The sequence below is a fragment of the Camelus dromedarius genome, chromosome 11, assembly GCF_036321535.1.
Source record: "Camelus dromedarius isolate mCamDro1 chromosome 11, mCamDro1.pat, whole genome shotgun sequence".
Lineage (NCBI taxonomy): Eukaryota > Metazoa > Chordata > Mammalia > Artiodactyla > Camelidae > Camelus > Camelus dromedarius.
This window is the reverse complement of record NC_087446.1, coordinates 46073620-46096208: the sequence shown is the minus strand read 5'-3', so window position 1 is coordinate 46096208 and position 22589 is coordinate 46073620. Positions and strand designations below refer to the sequence as shown.

General features: G+C 34.9%; 1 protein-coding gene across 17 annotated transcripts in view; it reads left to right on the top strand.

The window, feature by feature from the left end:
- Positions 1-22589, top strand: part of KIF21A (kinesin family member 21A) — a 139357-nt gene that overhangs the window by 90352 nt on the left and 26416 nt on the right. For 9 of the 17 annotated variants that reach the window (XM_064491768.1, XM_064491767.1, XM_064491766.1 and 6 more), the window contains exons 12-26: positions 2178-2216; positions 6120-6210; positions 6636-6753; positions 7110-7298; positions 7750-7949; positions 9012-9119; positions 12941-13009; positions 13105-13319; positions 13464-13617; positions 14421-14615; positions 15041-15142; positions 15870-16035; positions 16519-16539; positions 21101-21161; positions 21526-21580. In XM_064491768.1, the coding sequence (XP_064347838.1) occupies positions 2178-2216; positions 6120-6210; positions 6636-6753; positions 7110-7298; positions 7750-7949; positions 9012-9119; positions 12941-13009; positions 13105-13319; positions 13464-13617; positions 14421-14615; positions 15041-15142; positions 15870-16035; positions 16519-16539; positions 21101-21161; positions 21526-21580 (1783 nt within the window). The remainder of the gene's footprint in view (positions 1-2177; positions 2217-6119; positions 6211-6635; positions 6754-7109; positions 7299-7749; positions 7950-9011; positions 9120-12940; positions 13010-13104; positions 13320-13463; positions 13618-14420; positions 14616-15040; positions 15143-15869; positions 16036-16518; positions 16540-21100; positions 21162-21525; positions 21581-22589) is intronic. The other 8 variants (XM_064491764.1, XM_064491770.1, XM_031462753.2 and 5 more) reach the window with 3 other exon arrangements.

Below are 22589 nucleotides of genomic sequence, written 5' to 3'. Positions count from 1 at the left end.
CCGTCCAACTACTGACCGTTTGGGCAGCAACTTTATGAAGAAAAAAGAAGTTAAGTAGTATAGGGAAGATTATTTTTTTACCCCGTTTGTAAGTGTTGGTAGAAAGAGTGGCCAATGGATCATTTTTATGTCAGAAGCTACATTTGTGTTCAAGGAGAATACCTTAAGTCTTGTTTCACATGAAAGTTTCACCCTCGTCAGCATCAAAGTCTTCATCAAAACTACCATCAGTAGCCGGTATGTGGGGTTTAAAGGTTGACTATTTTGCCTTTCTGTGCTTGTTTTCTGTTGAGCTGTAAAATAATCCGAAATTATGGATAATATGAAAATAAGGGAGAATAACTGAATAGACTACATTATCTTTTTTTTTTCTGGTTACAGCAGTGTTGCAGTGGTTAACAAGATTTGTCTCCTCCCCCGCTCTTTTAACTATGGAAGAGGCATTATAATGGAACTAAATGAAATAAAAACTGAACTCTTTAAATCATGGAGAAGTATCAGATTATTAGTTTATATCTCTGCCCCTCCACTGTCTTTTGGAATTGCTGATTGTACTCGTTTTTAGAGGCAACTGGGAAGGCATATAAAGTGTATCTCCTTATTAGCACACATTATCCACTCATTGTAACATAGCTCTCCTGTGAAGGCAGACAAAGATTCTGCATGTTGAAAATAGAAAATGTGGGGGTTTTGCCAAGGAACCATATCCTTTGAGCCACTGTAGCTTGTTATCATCAGTATAAGCCTAGGCATAAAAGCTTTTGCATTTTTTTGTGTGTATGTGGATAAAGAAAATTTACCATTCACACATTCATCCCCATATTTTTGGATATCTAGCTTTAAATGACTTTCATTATATTAAAAAAAAAACTTTGCTTGTCCGACTGCATTCTATTACGTGTATTTAGTGGTGTCAGGTTGAAACTCTAGAAACACAGGGGATTTCTTAGGCATTTCTTTGGCATTTCTCTCCCCTTTCTAACCATTATACTGGACATTTTGATTCCTGGTGAAGGTCACTCGGCAGAATTTTTTTCTCTGAAAGATTGCTGGTCTCTTGTTGCAACAGTAGTCTATAAGTTGATCGTGAAAAGCAGTCACAGGCTAACATTATAAAAGGAGAATGAGAACTGGCTTGATGAAGTCATTCATAGCTAAGACTCAGTCTCTTCATTTTAAAATATTGATGATTCTGAAAATTATTTTTGGAATTCCAGGCAGAAATGTACTATATCAAGATTGCTTTATGCTTAATTAGAGCCTAGCACATCTGTCTTTTTGTCTACATGACAGATACTGGTGCTCAGTACATTCCATTGAGTAAAGATTCCCAGTTCTGTGCATTGAACATCATTTCAAAGCCTTTAGGTACATGTTTATAGTCTTTCTCATACCTTTCTGCTTGAAAAATAATCTTACTAATGGAAAGTACTACATTTCCCATTTTACTGCCACCTTTGCCTTAGATATGTCTTTCTGGTAGTCGAGTAATTAGTACAGTGATATTAATTTTCAGTTAATAAAATTACAGTTTTCTACTGATATCATAACAACCATATTCATTTGACCATAACACCATTTCATGTATAATTTTGAAATATAATTTTTTTTTTAGATTTAGTGATGTTCACATGTAGTGTATTAAAATAGAAAACAAGTTTTAAAACTAGTATACTAGTATGTAGTATTAATGGTATTTTCATGTTATGGTATAAAGGCATTACTTTTTGAAGCTCTTTTAATGATGCCATAAAAAAAGTCTTCTCTAAAAGTTTAAATGGAAGAGGATATCATTGAAAGTGGGCTTTTTTTTTTTTTTTTGGAAGCTGAGAAAATTGATCCATTTCAGGTTAAGAAAAGCAATTGTATCCAAATAGTCTTACTATTTATCAACTTTATAAATTGAGACTATACATTTTACTGCTGAATAATTTCAACTGATAGTCTATATAGTCTTCTTAGATATAATGCTGCTTGTTTTTTCTACTTACTTTTTATTCATACAAAATGTATTGCCTTTTTACTGTGTATTGTCCTTTGATGATTATCTTTTAAAATTTATTTTAAAGTCTTCAAGCTCATGTATCATTTTTACCTTCTTATCACTTTCGCTTTTTACTGTCTGGTTTGTCCTTCATTGGCTTGGCCTTCCAATACTGTGCCTCGTGATTTTGAAGGCTACAGAAACTTGAGGAAAGCAATCGAGAAGACAGAAGGTTGGAATATTTCCCAGGTTTTTTATTGAAATGTCATTTAAATACTTAGTTGCCATTTGCAGGGAAGTGTGTTACAGAATTATGGATTGTTTCAGACTAGATCAGTTTGGTGCTCCTAAATATAATGGTGATTTTATAAAATTAGCAAAAACACCAAAAATATTTAAAAAAAAAAAACTTTTCGAGAATAAAACCCACACTGGTTATATGAATTAAGATTTAGGCAATTTCATGTGAATTTAGAATAAGCTGTCATAATTCTGATGGCGAAAAATGACCCAAGAACACCACCATTTGACTTTCAGAAAATACCTTTCAGAAACTTGTGAGCAGAAAGGGAGTTATTAATTTGGTGGGAATTAACATCTTGTTGCAGCACATGCTAAGTCATGGGTGGGCTCCTCTTCTTTCTTCCTTATTTGGTGAAAACTTTGTTGGGAAAACAACATTAAAATGGCAACAAAGTAAAAGGAAACTGTGGCCTTACTACAGATAAGATAAGACATATTTAAGGTTGAATTATGAAATATAAAAACAAGTTTTGCTTTTAAAGTGTATCTGAAGTGAGCATCAAAAACAGGATCTTCTGGGGTTTCTTTTTTTTTTCCATTTGAAATTTGAACAAATTTAAAGGCACACTTCTGAACTCTGAATATAAGAAAAATATGCATTTTACTCATTCAGTATTAGGATTATTTAACCAAGTATCAAGTAGTATTTTCTTCTTACTAGAATTTCTCTTTGTAGATTTTTCTAAACATGTCTTTTGGTTACATAATCAAAATCATTAAGAAAATAAACTGGTTTCAAAATAATATTAAATGTTTTAGAAGCACCACTTTTGAAATTTCGTCTCTTAAAATAAGCCTTTTGAGAAGTTTTACTATGCAACAGTCAGTTAAACTAATCTATAAATAGGGGAAACCTTAAAATCATATTTTCTTTAAGTCATTTAATAATTTATATTTCACAGTTATATTTTATAGTATTCTGAAGTTTCTATAATTTATTCCATAGCTTACTTAGAATATTCTGTAATTAGAATGTAATTCTGTCTGTAGGTTGTCTTAGGACTCACCAAATTAGTTCATATTTAGGACATTATGTTTATCCTTGGAATTAAATTAGGGCATTAGAAATGTGAAAAATTTTCTATTTTGAAAGGCCAAAATAAGATGTATAGTTAAAGTAGTGTGATGTAAACATTTTCCCGCGTTAAAATAGCTAAATGTACTTAGTGAAGAGAGTTTGCTTCCAGTTTGTATGTAATCCCTAGAGGGAAACAAAAGCAGAACGGTTTGGCGCTCTAGGACAGGGCTTCTCAAACATGAACCTGCAGATCGGTAACCTGGGGAGTTTGATAAAATGAAGGTTCTGACTCAGTAGGACTGAGGTGGAGCCTGAGATTCTGCACATCGGGCAAGCTCCTGGGTGGCGCTTGTCAGTGAACCAAACTTTGAGGCAGCATTCTAGAATATTGGCCTTGGAGTCGTGACACCGGCTTTAAGTCCCCTTGAGCTGATTGGCTTCCCCAGGCCACAGTTTCTTTTTTGGTTGTCAACAAAAGTGTTGACCTCGGTTGCCAAGTGTCAAAGGGTTTAAGCCACTTGGTCACGAGTGTTCCTTCCAGCTCCAAGATGCTGATTCTGTGTAAAGTACATTCTATGACTTTTCATTGCTGCTTAGTTATTTTAGATGGAAAATTTCCTTAACTTATTGAGAAACTTGAATATTTGACATACAATAATCACAAAGTATCAAACTGTACTTTAAAAGCTTACATCTTTAGTGATTTATAAAGGTGAATAGATAATGTAAACTTACAACCGCTGATTTTTCCACATCAGAATTGGCACAAGCACCTTATAAGAAATGCGTTAACTTTATATGGAAGTGAAAGTAATGTTTGTTACCCTGGATTCTAGTGATTTGGAGGGAGCAGGAGGGTGTGTTGGGTCAAGTCTTTGGAATAAGGTGGTTGCATAAACCCGAATGAAAGGGAATTTGGGTTGGAACTTGACGTAAGGAAGGAACAAAAACTGTAGGCCACAACTGTTGCAGGTGAGGAAGGGAGACTGCACAGGGGAGGGAATGAGGGATGCTGACGGGAGATGCCTTTCCTAACACACACTCCTTTCCTAACCCTAAGCCTTGGGCCTAAATCTCAAGGAGAGCACTGCTTGAGCACATGGTGCTGACCTTTGAATCAGATGATTGGATGAAAGGGGAGTTTCTTTCCAGATTTTCAGCTTGAAATGAATGATGATGGAAAGCTAACGGCCTTATTATAATACAAGTGATGTAAAACTGGCATTCAGTTATGTTCAGCATTTTTCTCTTAATAAGTGATTTAACAAACTCATTTTATAATTGACATGCTGCCTCTCTAGTTAAGATGGATTTATTGCTGGTCCTACTGGTAGTTTCTTCTCACTCTAGAGATACGGTGTCTTCCGTGCATCTTTGTGCATCTTTCAACATGTGCTGTTCTGCTCCAATGTAATTAGTGTGTGAGACACAGGCAGAGGTGCCAAACAGAGATGCTCATGCACATTCATAGGGACTAATATAGTTTACAAATAGTTACTGCACATTTATTATGCACACCCTCTGGGTACTGGGCATGCGATGCTGGGCCATACAGACACGATCCGTGCCCTCAGGAGGCTTACAGTCTAGTGGGGAAGATAGAAATTAAAGAAAATAATCACATAAATAAACATAAATTAAGAACTCTGAAAAATGCTTACTAAGGAAAAGTATGTTCATCTTGTTCTGAGTACAAAAATGTCTGAGAATTGGGACCTAGAATTAAACATTAGATGGAGTTTAATAATAAGAACAAGGCCTAAATAAGATTAATTTTTCAGCTTAGAAACTAAAAACAAATCCATGAATTAGAACAGTTATTTGGTGTAGCAGAATATCTGAAAGAAATCATAGCTGTTACAAAGTTATTCTGATAAAATTTTTAAGCTCTTTCTAGAGGAATTTTATTTGGAGCATATTGCCTTATTCAAGTACTCTTTTTATTCTTAATGATTAAAAATTTTTTACCAGAGCACAAGAAGAAATTTTTTCATAGGTAGACTCATTTAAAGTTCACTTTCTTAGTATTATTTAAGTTGGATTAAATGTATGAACTGTAACATTACCTGACAGCAGTGTGTAGTCAGGGCTGTTACACCGATAACCGAAGAGGAGGATTCTATTTGCTTGGTGAATCTTGAGGCAGATCCTGGAGTTTCCTGTTCAGTCAGAGGTCAGGCTGAACTTCAGATAGTTTTGAAGTACAAAGACCCATTTCTGTGAGAACATTATGAGAAACAGCCCTGTGCTATAGGCACGCCTAGGAGAAAAGCCCCTGTGCTGTTACCCAGGGAGACCAGAGCACTGTGATGGGTACAGCCAGTGTAGACAAGCTTACTGTGGGCAGATTTATTCTGATCTTTAAATTTACTCTTAAATGTATTAGGGCATCAATTAAAAAATGCAGTTTCTGTATCTTTGTATTTAGTTGAGAAAAAATTTTACATGTTTAGATGAGAAAACAAAAATATATATTCTTTTAAATGGCCTATGTTGAATTTAAATGGCCTATATTCTAGTTTATTTCATGTTACTGCAACTGGTTCTTAGCTGTCTCATTAGCTGTCATGCTCCAGGGTATAAACTAGTCCTCAGTGTTTCTAGAAAATAGGATTTTCTCCATTGATATGAATCACTGCACTATGAGATGAATGGCAATTTCTGATTTCCTCTGAAGCATCAGACATGGTAACTTGGCTCAGTTAAATGATAAACTCGTCTAGTTTGTTTTTACAAATAATTGGTAGTTTTGAAAAAGTGAACAATTTTCCTCTCTAATACTGTACACGTTTGTTCCTTTTTTTCTTTTTTAAGTGTGGCTGGTAAAGAGGATACTATAGACACTGACCAAGAGAAGAAAGAAGAAAAGGGTATTTCAGAAAGAGAAAGCAATGAATTAGAAGTTGTAAGTATGAAAGAATGAACTTGTAAATTTGAGTCCTTGAGTTAGGCTGTTCTTGACTGCTGTTAACTGTGCTAGTATACATAGAAAAGGGACTTGGTTATCGCGCATCCATTTTAAACTGTTTCCTGGGTAACTTATTATCTTGAGAAATGTGAGCTATGAAATATTAGCAACCCACAGTCTTTTGCATTGTGAAAGCATTGTGTTTGGTGGGGGATAGGATACAATGAGAGATGAAGTACTCTTTGATTTAAGACAAAATTATTATAAAATGACATTAAAATTGTGGATTGATTTTTTTTTGTAACTGATGAAAAGTAAAATTCTTGCGCTCTTGTACTATGTACCCCAGCCGTCTCTCTTGATGAGGGAATCAGTTTGCTTTGCCAATATTGTGCCGTTAATGGACACAAATCATATTTTAGGAAGAGAGTCAAGAAGTGAGTGATCATGAAGACGAGGAAGAGGAAGAGGAGGAGGAGGAAGATGACATTGAAGGGGGTGAAAGCTCCGATGAATCAGATTCCGAATCAGATGAAAAAGGTATTTGTCGTTTGGTACAAGGACAAAACTCATTTGGGGAACTTGTTTAAGACATGACAGAAAACTCTTAACCTTCTTCATCTTTGAGGAAAGCACCTTTTATAACTGCTGACCTGTGTATGCCCTCCAAGGCTCATGTTTGTTCTCTTACTAGGTTTAGTCATTGCATGACGTCCATTCTTACTTAGTACGTGTCCTTGACCGATGTGAACACTCTATCTTGTTACCGTTTTTTCAGTTTTTGGTGTATTCAGGTTATTTTCCTTATAGCTGCCAAGTGATATAGATGATGGTTTTCATGCTCTTGCTTAAAAGCTAGCCTACCTTAGTATCTTTATTTTCTTCTTTTATAATAGCCAATTATCAAGCAGACTTAGCAAACATTACTTGTGAAATTGCAATCAAGCAAAAGCTGATTGATGAACTAGAAAACAGCCAGAGAAGACTGCAGACCCTGAAAAAACAATATGAAGAGAAGCTAATGATGCTGCAACATAAAATTCGGGACACTCAGCTTGAAAGAGACCAGGTGCTTCAAAACTTAGGTAAGAATTTCATTTAATTCAAATTAAAGTTCAAACTAAATTGTCGAAGTGGATTTTTATTTTGTCTCCCCTTGAAAGAAGAAAATTATATAAAAGGCCATATTAAATGTTAATTTGTCCCATTATGTTAAACATTTTTGTTTGTTTTGTTTCTTCATGCTGGTACCTGTCTAGGCTATTTAATTATTTTTTTCCAAAGTTGTGGCTAATTGTTTTAATGCCTTGATTTATGCTGGGAAAATTTTTTAAATTTAAACAGATAAAAACTTCAGTAATTGTAAAATATGTTAAGAGTAGATAATAAAAGAGAAAGTGATTGAAAGACACTCTGGCCTCCAGAGGTTTGTATTTGGAAGGCATTTCTTCTCTAAGGTCATGAGTTGTAAATCTGTGAAATAAAAAAAATCTGTTGTCTCACAAAAACAAATGCAAATATTGTTTGATCATTCAGGCTCAGTGGAATCTTACTCAGAAGAAAAGGCAAAAAAAGTTAGGTCAGAATATGAAAAAAAACTGCAAGCCATGAATAAAGAACTACAGAGACTTCAGACAGCTCAGAAAGAGCACGCAAGGTTACTAAAAAATCAGTCCCAATACGAAAAGCAATTGAAGAAATTACAGCAGGATGTGATGGAAATGAAAAAAACAAAGGTATTGATTATATTTTCCATTAATGTTTGATTTGACAATGCTTATGTGATTTGGGACCAAAAAAAAATTATTGTGGTTTTTTCCATATTCAATAAAAGGTAACCCAGTCTCAGAAATGATGCACTTCCTTTGGTAATTAGAAACTATTTCCTGTAGTCTTCCATTATCAAAGCCTTTCTTTGGAGTAGCTGAAAATCAGGGCTGGTCAGCAGGGATGGATATTTATTCTCTTAAAACTCTTATACAAGGTTAACAAAAGTAAAAGTATTTCAAGCATGTGAAAAAGCACAGATAGTAACATAATGAACAGTATAACCACTATCTAGTTTAAGATATTAAACATTACAGATATGTACAAAGTATCCCTATGTACCCTTTCCTGATCATAGTCTCTTTTTCCTGAGAGGTAACAACTATCTTGAATTTGGTGTTTAGCATTCCCATGCAAAGAAAAGTACAGATTTTCTTCCCTTGACCAAAAAAAGTATATGAATTCTAATCTGTTGTAGTTTTTATTGTGGGATAGATTATTCTTAATATTTGGCATGGAAATCAGTGTTGTTCCTAAAAATGGAAAATGTGGAAATAATTTAAGAAGTAGTTAGATAATTGCGTTGTGTAGTTGCTGATGACAGCAAAAATAGCTGAAATGATTAGGTGCTTACTATGTGTCAGGCACTGTTATAAACACTGGGCAGGTGTTAACTCATTGACTTCTCAAAGGAATCCAGTCCCATAACACTATTACCTTTATGTTAAAGATGAGAAAACCAAAGCCTAGAAAGGTTAAGTGACACAGCTACTGGTAATAAGTCCCCAAAATTCATTCAAGTTATAGAACAGCTGAAAGCATATAACATTAAGCAGATAGAAGTATGTTAGAAATATAAATGTATTAATCTTACAGAAAATAAGAATTGACCATTTAAAATGTGTAGCAAAACTCCACATTTTTTCTTCTTAAGTATTCAGAATCCTAAGGCTATACTTCCATACATGTGATTTATTTAATGCATATTGTGATCGGGTAATCACAATGGATGTATTTATCTAATATTTTAGGTTCGCCTAATGAAACAAATGAAAGAAGAACAAGAAAAAGCCAGGCTGACAGAGTCTAGAAGAAACAGAGAGATTGCTCAGTTGAAAAAGGATCAGCGTAAAAGAGATGTGAGTGAACTTCTGCTCTGAGTTATGTAAGAGTGTTGTTCATCAACAAGATTGTTCAATAAATGGAAGAGAAGTTTTGGGTAACTTTATTAAATAATGCATATTAAGGACAGTGAATAACCATTTTATAAGATGGCATTTATTACAGTATATGGATTATAGTAATTCAACATAAAAGCTTATGAAAAACACTATAATATTATTATAAATTTTATTGGAAGCTTATTTCCTAGAGGAGGAGATGGAAGGAAATGGCAAAGAATTAACTGGTTATTTCTACAGAGACAGAGAAAGTAGTTGCAGTATTATATAAGATAGTGATTTTTAGGATGGTGCCAAAGACAGTTTTATCACTAAGAATTCTTCCAGTGTTCCTGGAATAATAATCAGTCTTCATTAAAATAGGCTTTACTAAGAGCTATGAAAATTTTCTCATTCTTTGACATAAGAGTTCTGCTTCAGTGAACTCAGACTAAGAAAATAATTTAAACTAAGAAAAATCACAGTGGTTTGTTAAAATCTTTACTTTAGGGTTATTTGTAATAGTGAAAAATGTAAAATCAACTAAGATGTGTGACAGTAGGGGTAATGGTTAAATAAATTTTGGTTCATCCCATTTAGTAGTTTCTTTTAAATATCTCATCCATTTATTTCTTTATGTATGTATTTATTTGAAGTATAGTTGATTTACAATGTTGTGTTAGTTTCTGATGTACAGCATAGTGATTCAGTTATACATATATATACGTATTCTTTTTCATTATAGGTTATTACAAGATATTGAATATAGTACCCTGTACTATATTGTAGGACCTTGTTGTTTATCTATTTTATATGTAGTAGTTTGTGTCTACTAATTTCAATCTCCTAATTTATTCCCCCCCTCCCCCCTTCCCCTTTGGTAACCATAAGTTTGTTTTCTATGTCTGTGAGTTTGTTTCCATTTTCTAAATAAGTTCGTTTGTCTCATTTTTTTAGATTCCACATATAAGTGATATCATGTGATACTTGCCTTTGTCTGACTTCACTTACTGTGATAATCTCTAGGTCCACCCATGTTGCTACGAAAGGCATTATTTCATTCTTTTTTATGGCTGAGTAGTATTCCATTGTACATATACACACCACAACTTCTCTATCTAGTCATCTATCATTAGGCAGTTAAGTTGCTTCCATGTCTTGGCTATTGCAAATAGTGCTGCTATGAACCCTGGGGTGCATGTATCTTTTCTAATTGGAGTTTTCTCTGGATGTGTGCAGAGTGGGATTGCTGGATTGTATGGTAACTCTATTTTTAATTTTTTAAGGAATCTCTCTATTGTTTTCCATAGTAGCTGTACCAAATTACATTCCCACCAACAGTGTAGGAGGAATAAGTTGTTATTCAACCATTAAAAATTAGGATTTGGAAACTGCTTGGTAAAATGAACAATGACTATAATTTAACATTAAGTGTCAAGCAGCATTTTATATATGCATGCTTGATTACAATTAGGGAAAATTTGAAAGATACATACCAATATGCTAATTGTGTTTATGTTAGGGTTATAGGTTACAGTTGATTGTTTTTTTTTTCTTTCCAAATTTTTGACAATATGGTTATTTCTTACGACCTTTTTTTCTTAAAAGAAGCCATCACCTTTCTTTTCCCATAGCAGTTAGGTTTTAGCCTTTGTTCTTTTTCTCTTGTTCAACTTTTTCTAAATTTTCCTGAAAAAAAAATACAGGATATTTTAGAAAACAGAAGTCTACTTTGGGAGGTAAAGAGGCAATTTAAGGAGATAGAGAAGAGGGAATAATGAGATAGAAAATTAGATATTTTAGCCAGATGACTTCCATCTTTATGGCTTTATTTATTTATTGTCCCAGGATAGCAGTGTATTTTAATAATCAGTGTCTTTTGTTGCTTTCAATTCCTGGGCATTTTAGATCTTGTTTATACCAATACATTTCCACTAAAATCAAGTAGAAGCATATTCTAACATATTGCCTATTCTTTTTTTCTGCTTTTTTAAAAAGTTGAGATAATTCACATACCATAAAATTCACTGTTTCAAACTGTACAATTAAAGATTTTAGTACATTTACAGATTTGTGCAACAATCCCCACTCTCTAATTTCAGAACAGTTTCATCACCCCAGAAAGAAACACCATACCCACTAGCAGTCATAACCTGTTCCTCCATCTCCCTAGCCCCTGACAGCAGCTTACCTACTTTCTGATTATTCTGGACATTTTATATAAGTGGAATCATGTAACATGTGACCTTTTGTTCTGGCTTCTTTCATTTAGCACAATATTTTCAAGATTCATTCATGTTATAGCATTTATTAGTAGTTCATTCCTTTTTATGACTGTGTGTATAGAGCACATTTTGTTTATCCATTCCTCAGTTGACAGGCATTTAGGTTGTTTCCACTTTTGGGGCTACGTATTTTGTTTTTAATGAAAACTAAACGTTTAATTTAATGAAAACTAAACATTTAGATGACAGGAATAATTTCCTTATAATGTATGCTACCTATTTCTTTGTTACTAATTCATGTGATGTATAAAGAGATCAACAGTGAACAAGTAACTTCTGGGATTGAATTTTTGAATCTTACCTGCAGCATATATGCCTATATTCTGTTATAAAGATGTGAGACTGGCTGTTCACCTAACAAAGCTAACATTTCAGACTTTTTCCTCCCTTTAGTGTGTTGCTTTGTATGTATATTCATCTCCCTTCTAAATTGCTTCTTATCATATTCAGCTTTAAATGCTTAAGAACCAAATGTGTTTATATATTACATAAAAATATGAATGAGCTTGAGATTTGATTTTTAGTATGAAGAAACTTAGTATAGTAACAAACTTCAAACTATAGGTTAATTTGAGATTTTGATAGTTCACTCAATTAAAAAAAGATTTATAGCTTTGCTTCTATGTCTGTCATTATGGTAGGCAATTGAGTATGGCCGTGATAAGATGGAGTCCTTTTCTCAAAGAATTTCCACCTGATAAGATAAGAACATGTATAAACGTGAGATGAATGATCAATTTGAATTTGGGATACAGAACATGGAGAGTTATTTGTTACATCACAGAATTAAAGTCCTAGAAGAGATGTTTGTGATCAAGTCCGGTTTCTAAGCTTTTCCCATGATCACAGAGTTGGGTAAATGACAGAATCAAGACTAGGATCTATGTTTCTATGGGTTTTTTTTTTTCTAATCCAAAGGTATTTCCTAAATTACATCCCTATAACATGGCTTAAAGTATAGACTAGGAACAAACTGGTAACGAATACTGACATGCTTTATTGTCCATATGCTCTACCCAACATAATAATATTTTCCAAGTTATTAGAAAGTGCTAAAACAGTCAGTATATGTTCTCCCTATATTTAAAACAGAGTTTATGATTATTGTATATATTGTAAGATGCCTGTATTCAAAATATTCTAAGCTGTGTTTTTTCCTGTCCATGCCTCAGCCAGTAACCAAAACAAAATGTCTAACAAAAATGAAATGAGAAAATATTTGTACAGTGTTCAGAAAAGTATTTGTATCTAGTAAGCCCTATGTTAGTGTTTTTTGAATGAAAGTATGTCACAGAGGTAATATTTCATTTTTCAGAGAGAAATGACTGTATCAGTATGCATTTGTGTTTACTGGAACAAAATATATCTGTAGTAATGGGTACAGGATTGTCATTAGCTCGTATTCCTCTGAGAACTCTTATAGTTCCCAGTGGAATGGGGAAATATGTTAATATGGGAGCAGGAAATACTTATCATTCAGCTTCCTCTTTTAACTTATTCAATATTATTTTATAGCATCAACTTAGACTCCTGGAAGCCCAAAAAAGAAACCAAGAAGTGGTTCTTCGTCGCAAAACGGAAGAGGCAAGTTGACCGTTCAGAGGGAACATTCTGGCTTCGAGATAAATGATGTATTTCTATAGACTCAGAGAATGAGCCAATCTCTGTTACCATTTCAGGTCACAGCTCTTCGTCGGCAAGTAAGGCCCATGTCAGATAAAGTTGCTGGGAAAGTCACTCGGAAGCTGAGCTCATCTGATAGCCCTGTTCAGGACACAGGTCCCAGTGCAACTGCTGTGGAAACAGATGCATCGCGGGCTGGAGCCCAGCAGAGGATGAGAGTTCCCGTGGCAAGAGTCCAGGCCTTGCCAACGCCCACAACAAACGGAACCAGGTCAACACGATTCTTCTATTCCTCCTGGCATCATGTTTGCGTTATTACTGAATGTCAGGCTTAAATGAAAAACAGCTCATTATTTGGCAGCACATAATCAGATAAGCACCTCGGTAATCATGTTTGTCTTTTTTCATAATATAGGAAAAAATATCAGAGGAAAGGACTGACTGGCAGAGTGTTTATTTCCAAGACCGCCCGCATGAAGTGGCAGCTTCTTGAACGAAGAGTCACAGACATCATCATGCAGAAAATGACCATTTCCAATATGGAGGCCGATATGAATAGGCTCCTCAAGGTGTGGGGAACAGGGGGGACATGTGCTCTCGCTTTGCTGACTGCTAATTGTAGTCTTCTAAATACGTTCCTTGGGTAAACTGAGTATGTGTCAGGTTTGTTCGGGGGAGGCAGGGATGGGGGTTGACTGCATTGTGTATGAATAGATGAACATCATCTCATTTCTTTTTTTTTTTTTAATTGTGGTAATAGATACCATGAGATACCTCTTAACATATTTTCAAGTGTACATAGCATGGTTTTGTTAACTATAAGCACAATGTTGTAGAGAATTCTACAACTCATCTTGTATAACTGAAACTTTACATCCACTGAGCAGCAACTCATTTCCTCCTCCCGCCAGCCCGTCCTAACCGCCATTCTACTTACAGCTTCTGAGTTTTAACTGTTTTTTTAATTTAATTTTATTTTATAACTATAGTTATAGTCAGTTTACAGTGTTGTGTCAATTTCCAGTTGTAAAGCACAATTTTTCAGTTATACATACACATACATATATTCACTGTTGCATACTTTTTTCACCATGAGCTACCACAAGATCTTGTATATGTTTCCCTGTGCTATACAGTATAATCTTGTTTATCTATTCTATATATACCTGTCAGTATCTACAAATTTCGAGCTCCCAGTCTGCCCCTTCCCACTCCCCTCGCCCTGGCGACCACATTAACTGTTTTAGATACCTCATGTAAGTGGAATCCTGCAGTATTTGCCCTTTTGTGACTCACTCACTTCGTTTGGCATAATGTTCTCCAGGTCCTAGGTAAACATAATTTCTTAAAATCCAATCTGTTTTCTCAACAGCAACGGGAAGAACTCACAAAAAGACGAGAGAAACTTTCAAAAAGAAGGGAAAAGATAATCAAGGAGAGTGGAGAGGGAGATAAAAGCGTGGTTAACATCAGTGAGGAGATGGAGTCATTAACGGCTAATATAGATTACATCAATGACAGTATTTCTGATTGTCAAGCCAACATCATGCAAATGGAAGAAGCAAAGGTTTGTAATTTAAAAAACATGTTTAATGATTAATGAGAAGTATTTTTTTTTGTCATTAAAAGCACTTGGAATTTTTATATGAAGGAATTTTCTTTCTATCTTTAATATGATTCTTCGGTTTTTGCATGTTTACCACTCCCTGCCTGCTTTTCAGATTTCTCTGCTGATTTTATGATATTTATTGTTTGTAAAAAACATATATCATTTATTAATCCACTTGGGATTCTTAACTGCTCAAATATGTCTTATCTTTTTAAACTAGACCAGATGTTTCTTGGAGGTAGGGATCAAATTTTACACTTTTCTGAGGAGTCTCATTAGCTAACCCAATAATATCGGATAAATTCATGAAATAGAAGGCTTTGTCTTCTGTTGAACACATTCAGCTCAAAGTACTGATGCATCATATGCTGGTTTTGATGTAGGAAGAAGGAGAAACGTTGGATATCACTGCGGTCATCAATGCTTGCACACTAACAGAAGCCCGGTACCTGCTGGATCACTTCCTGTCAATGGGCATCAATAAGGTAAGATCTAGCTACGCTATTATTAAAAACCTCAGCTTTGGTTAATTTGTTGTGGTTTTGTTCATCTTTTTCCAGTGATCCTTTCCTTTGTGATAAGGAAGAAGATTCTTTTGAAAAGTCAGCATTATTTACATCAATTCCATTAGTCTGTCATCGGTTGCGCTTGTGTATTAGAACAGATAAACAACTTAAAGAATAAAATAATTTCTATTTTACTTTAACAAAGGAAAATTAAAAGAAAAATCCCTTGGGTTGAAAATAAATTTAGTGTCATAATTTTGATTCAATACTGATTCTTTACAGCTCAAAAAAAAATCAGAAAAGAAAAAAAAATACAGTTGCTCTCTGCTTATCTTAAGCAACTTTTGCCTAAATGTTGAAAGTGATAATGATTACTGATTCACCTTTTTTCCCACGCTGAGACAGTGCTAGACCCTCTATGTTTTGTTCTCTCACTTAATCTTCACAACATACGAGGAAATGGGTATTATTCATACCATGTTGAATATGAGGAAACAAGAATCAGGAAGATAAGGTAACTTGCTCAGCGTCACCAGGCTTGTGAGTGGAGGAGCTGGGATGAATCAAGGTCTATCTGATGTCAGAGTTCAGACATCATATGCATTTGCTATTTGATACAGATCTTTGTGTATAGGTTCTGTTTTGTATGATCTAAGATTTCTTTCTTTTTTTTTTTTTTTTTTTTTTTTTTTTGGTGTTGTTGTAGGGTCTTCAGGCTGCCCAGAAGGAGGCTCAAATTAAAGTACTTGAAGGTCGGCTTAAACAAACTGAAATAACCAGTGCTACGCAAAACCAGCTCTTATTCCATATGTTGAAAGAGAAAGCAGAATTAAATCCTGAGCTAGATGCTCTACTCGGCCACGCTTTACAAGGTAATTTGGATTAAATTTCAGCTAAATAAATTGCATGGTAACTTTGCTCTTTGAGTATACTATACTGTCCCCTTGTCCCCTATAGCTTGACTGAATAGATGCTATATTTACTTATGCTTTTAATAATCGTTCCTTCTTTAATTTGCATGCATAAATTTGGGGGGATGTAATTATTGTCATTACAAGAAATGAGTAGCAACTGAAAAGGGCTTACTTATTATTAAGCAATGAGTTTTTATGAATAAAAAGATCAACCATGTTTCTGAATTGGTTATTTAAATTGTTTAAAGTATTAACCAATTTCATTCCTTTACTCTGCATATCTAACTTCCTTAAAAATAAATTTATAAGCGTTTGCTATGGCATCTATTCCACATATCTTATAAATGGTACATAATCTTGTTTAATGTGGGAGTTTTTAACATTGGATCTGTTTTGATTGGAGTATTGCTTTTTGTTTCCTTTTTGCTGTTATTTACACAGATCTAGATAGCGTACCGTTAGGTAAGTATGTTTAGCTTTCTGTGTACCCTACAGCTGCATGAATTACTAATTGTTCATGTACACTAATTGTGGTACATCTTATTTTAAACATTTTTATTGGCAGCCAGCTGGTTTCTGCATGATCTTTTTTGAAATGTACCTGTGACCACAAACATACTAAGTCTTTTGTCTCTGTTACACATTTCCTGAGTTTTAAATTCTTAGATATTTAAATAAGTATGTTTAGTTAATTTTCTGTTTTATTATTTGAACTCCAGTTTTGGCTCCAGTTTCATAAGCCATTCTTTCTTTTCTTATAGGGAAAAAAGTGGAACATATACTCCTTTTTAATTTTTAAATATATCTGTTGACTTGTATCTATTATTTTACCCTCATAAACAACTTTAATATTTATCTTTGGTATATATTTGTCTCTGGCATATATTTGCTAGATCTTTAGCTGTTCTTAAGTTTTATAAAATTAAGTGCATATATTATAGATTGAGTTTATAAAACTATCCAAAGGATTTTATATGAATAGATTGAAACAATATTTATAATCATAACATGGTATTTGCAGGTCAGAAGGAGCTTCAGATTTCATTGAATATTGAGATTTTCAGTTTTTTTCTCTTGCCACTGCAATATTCATGTGAACTACAGCCACCCTGAGTAATATCTATGCTCCTCCTGGTGATTTATATTCATGGAGGTCCAAGAGTATCAGGGTAATTTTATTACTTGTGATTTTTCTGAATGATTATTTTGGAGCAATTTTTATTTAATTAAAATTATTTCAAAATCTGATCTTAACTTTTTCTTTTTTTTTCAAATTACATAACTGTCAAAAGTTTTCTAAATACTTATACTTGAAGGAGAGGAATGAGCTGAAAGATTAAATGTAATTACCTTTCTAGGTCATTAAACATAATCTATGAATCTGAATTTATTTAAAATAAATTTATGTTAAATAAGATGTTACACAAATAAAATATATGAGCTATTTGATTTTTTTTTTACATGTTTACACTGTGTGTTAATCTCAAAATAGTATTTCCTTGAGATCAGCTCTGTAATATAGATATGGACAGGCTACTCCTTTGAACCTGCTCCAGATATAACAAGGACAGGTGGAAAGTGAAACTGTGCTTGTATTAAGGAACCATGTTAGACTGCCCATGTTCCTGGATCGTAACCAGAGTTTTTGCCATTCCATGTGTTCTCAAGCATGTTTCTGCTCCTATTCCTCCTTGTTCTTGTTCTGCTCCTCACCTTTCTCCTCCACCTTCTCTTTATTCTTCTTCATCTCAGTGGCTCCATTATCTCTTTTAACTTGGAAGAAAAATGCTATTCCCTCTTTGATGACCTTTTGTGCAGAAAAATATTAAACTGCTCTTTGATGAATGTTGTTACTTTTCACAGCCTTCAAACAACTTTCAAACATCTGTAGCTTAAAGAAGGGTCAGAAGCAGAGAGAGGAGATGCATTTAGTTGATATAACCTGTGACTCATGACGGAAATTTTCCCTAAGGATTGGGGCCATGATCTAGCCCAAAGTGCCTGAAAGAAAGAGCATGGAAGGAGAAAAACACGGATGTAAATCCATGGAAGCTACACAGTCATATACACATTGCTTTAAAAAAATACTTACTTAGTTCCAATTTATCTCGAGTATTGGACTAGGTGCTGAAATTGAAAGATAAATGAGACACAAAATCTTGCAGTCATGGACTTGATGCCTTGCTGAGGGTGATGGACCATGAACAGATTGTGATACATTTCAGTGAGGGCAGAGACTGAAATTTGTACAGGGAGTTATAGGAGTACAAAGTGGGCTTACCCAACAAGAATGGAGGAGCTGGTGAAGGCTTTCTGGACAGGGTAAAATTTGAGCTGAAACATAAAGGAAGAAAAAAAAATTAGCGAGGCAAGAGACAAGGTGGAAGGGGGTGCAGAAAAGAGTCACTCTGTGCAGTGAGTAAGTTAAAGCATGGACATTTAGCCACAGTATTATTGGCATGAGCTCTTCAAGCAGGTTGGTGCCCTGGAGCAACAAGGTTATGGTATAGGTTGATGGAACATAAGGCTAGAGGGGGAGCCGGGACCGTACCTCGTGCCTAATAGGCTTGTGTCGTTGCAGCCTTTAAAGAACATTCTTATTTTCCCCTTCTTTTTTCCCTACCTACGTTAATGTTCCTAGGACCTTTCCCTGTCTTTGGAGAAATGCTAGAAGACTCGTGGGGTTCAGCAGATAGTTGTATTCATGGCGAAGATTCATGAGAGCAATGCAGGGAAGGCTTCACAACAGGATTGTAGCAGAAAAAGATGCAGATGGAGTTGGGAGGAATCCGTGTCCAGGCTGCCTTTTGTTCTCTCCCTCCCATGAGAGATCCCACAGAGTGCATGCTTCCCCTGGAACAAAACGCAGCAACGTGTGTGCGTTTTTTATGCCCAGGAAAGTCCGTTAGACACTCAGCACCTGCGGTTTTTACTGGGGACTGGTCACACAGGTATCCTCTGTTTAGAACATACCAGAATTCTAGACATTAGAAATAATGCTGGAGTTCAGCATAGGACATACTGTTTGCACTAACATTCTAGGTAGAACGAACTTCCCTCATTAGTTAACTGGTGACTAGGGACACTCTGAGAGCAAGTTGCCAGATGCCTGATGAAGTCCGACCTTGCAAGCAGGCCTTTCTAAGGATAGTAGCGCTGGGCTTTTGTGTTCACTCTTTTCCATACACTACTTAAAATATATATATATATAAAACTTTTAATAAAAAAGACTTTAAAGAAATAACTGGTTAACGTCTAGTGAAGTGAAATCATGCAACTTTAAATTGATATGGATGAAGTTTAAGGTGTTAAGGAATTTTAAGTCTCTGCCTTTAGCTTTAATGCTACAGTGATGAGAAAAAGAAACTGGGGTTGGGCTGGAATTATGTTCTTAGAGTTGAGAGTAGAGCAAGGAGGTGATGGCATGTCCTGCTGCCCAGATGACCATTGTGCTGCAGACCAAGCTCAGTCCCTAAGAGGGGTCTGATGTGGTGAACGTTGGGGTGAAGGTCTCCATCCTCTGGCGAGGTTGTTTACTTCAGACCATAATTATCTCTAAATAAGGTGTATGTGATATGCAGGAGTTCAGTAGTTTTTACTAAGCACTCACATGATGTTTAACATACTAACCGGTTTCATCACTCCCTGCAAGAAAATTACTGGTCAGTCTTGGTCTGCTTTTATACATGGGAAAATAAGGGCTGTGTTTGTCATCTTGACATTTTCTATGTTGTTGACTGATTCTGTCACCTTAGCACTCAATTTCCTGTCTGTGAAGCACGTCCAAAGCTTTCAGGTGTGGGCTTTGAGGTACATATGGCCTTCAAGACCATGTTTCTCATTTCAGACAGTAAACTCCCTCTGTGTGGGTCCTAGAAGGGCTCCATTTTAGAGAGCGCTCTCAGGTATTACTGACTTTCCATCCAAGTGTCTGCTGAACAGTGAAGAAGAAAGGAATTAGTTGACTCATGAGCACAATCCAGAAGTTGAAGGGAGATGAATCCTATATATTTTTCATTAACACATAAATTACTGATAATATTATCTTTGGTTTAGTTGACTCATGAGCACAATCCAGAAGTTGAAGGGAGATGAATCCTATATATTTTTCATTAATACATAAATTACTGATAATATTATCTTTGGTTTTGTGAAATGACTTTATAATAAAATGTGTAAGTTTTGAACACTTGTACCTGTGTTGGGGGCTCTTTGACACTTTAAATAGTTCACTTTCAGTGGCTGTTCTATTTACTGACTTCCTACTAGTTTCGTATGTTTGCTTTTCCCTCTCTTTTTTATTAGTGTGCTGCTGTTGTTCTGAAATAGCAGTGGTTTGTTTGTATTTATTTACAAAACTGTTGCATGCAAACCTATGGTTTTTGTCTTTTATGTACGTGTGAGTGAGCCGCATGCTGTTGTGTGACTTCTGAATATCTTCATACACACACGTACTCTCTCTCTCTACTTGAAAACAAAAATAAAGATAAGGGAAAATATTTAAGTGAAATGGAATACTGATAAAGTATGCATACCAAGTATGTTTACACTTACGTAGTTTTAAAAGTTGACTCAGTACATTAGAGGGAGCTCAAGTAGCATTTACTTTAGTCTTTTACTCTGTGTTCCTCTGGTTTTTCAAATGTGGGATGAATGGATGACATGGGATAAATACATACTCTGAAAAAATATATATACAATTATACATACTCTGATAAATACGTGATCTCATTATATCTCAAATACAGGATCCCATGAACACTGTTTTCTATGTTTTATCATTCAAACTCATGGCTTTTCTATTTTGAATGTATTTGTTGTTGTTTTTTTTTCTCATCATAGGACATACAATCAAAGGAGTTTCTTAGAAATATTTTTTTGCATTTCTGTTTTGATTTCTATATTCCAAAACCAAAGTGCCCATATTGAGATCTTAGGCTGATGTTTATTATAGCATAGGAATTACAGTCATCATTCAAATTGTGACATGTGGGTAATACACACGTTTTGGACTTTTTTATAGAAAATGTAGAGGACAGCACTGATGACGATGTTCCTTTACACAGCCCAGGATCAGAAGGCGGGTAAGAGAGTCTTCAGAAACTTAGTAGATTTGACTCATGTCTGTAATATTTTAATACTTTTATCTTGTTGCATCAGTTACCATAAGACAAAGAATTTTGGAGTTTATGACTAAGTGAAGAGCACTAGAAACAATCATACGGAAACCAAACTGTGTAATGCTTAAACTTCAAAAACATTAAAAATAATCGGATACGTAAGGAAGGAAAATGAATTCTTTTAATTCGGTTGTTTTGATTTTGGGTATCGTCATTCTGTGTTTTCCATAAGCATGTAAATTTTTTTCCTGTGTTTATGCTGAGAGAGGACATACAGTTTTCTATAAGAAGTTCCCTTTTAATCTTGTGGTTAATTATTTCCACATAGCTCACTGTCTTCAGACCTTATGAAGCTTTGTGGTGAAGTGAAGCCTAAAAGCAAGGTAAGGAGAATTGAAAACACCAGGTAGACGTTTTTACTACTGTTCTCTATTATTCCTATTAGAACAGAGGGCTCAGGGTTGACGCTTCATAGGTTAGCTGGTAGGCATGCTTTCACCAAAGGTTTCATGTGTGAGAAAGTTAGTGCTTGATTATAGTCCCCTTTTAAAAACAATTTATATTGAACAGTTTCTCCTTTATGGAACTTGTGATTTACTGTATTCTTGCACTTTTTCCATTAGATAAGATATGATTATGGAGAGCAGTCCTTAAAAATAATTTAGACGGACAGGAGATTTTTGAAATTTTAACATTCTAATATTTGTGTGTGTGTGTGTGTGTGGATGAATTTCTAATATGTTCCTAAGTGTTCCTTATTTATTTTAATTGTATCCAAAGGTGGTTTGAATAAGCCAACTCTTAATCATTATTTTGTTTTAAAAACTGAGGCTATAATGGATATTTGTGAAGTGTAAAAAAATATGAGAAATACATACTGTTAAATGTGTAAGACACACATGATATATTTCAGATTGAGTGTTGGTAGCATTTGCTACTAGATGAATTATAGCCATTTTAAGATGTTGAAAACAAAGGAGTTTTGCAGTGCTTAGTAAATATTTGTTGAATGCATGGATGGGATCAGGACCTGAAAGAACTGTCCTGTGCTAATGGGCAGGATGGATTTGAGGCCCACAGTGGCTGGCCACGTAATGCAAGTGAGTAACCAGGCTGGATGTAAGCTAATTAGTAGGGGTGGGTCTGATTACCTGCAGAGGACATGCCCTGCCTAAAACACCACTCCGCTATTGCTTATTTTTGCCGTGATGGAGTATGGGCCTAAGGCTGCCAGATTCTCAGTTTTTTCGAGAGAAGCCTCAAATGTGGATTTTAATGGAGAGTTTCTTTATCTTTAAAATACTGGGCTTGCCAGTCAAAGCACATCGACAGGCTTTATGTGCAGTCCTGGAGCTACCGGCTTGGTAACATGTGGTTTGCGTTTTGTTATTC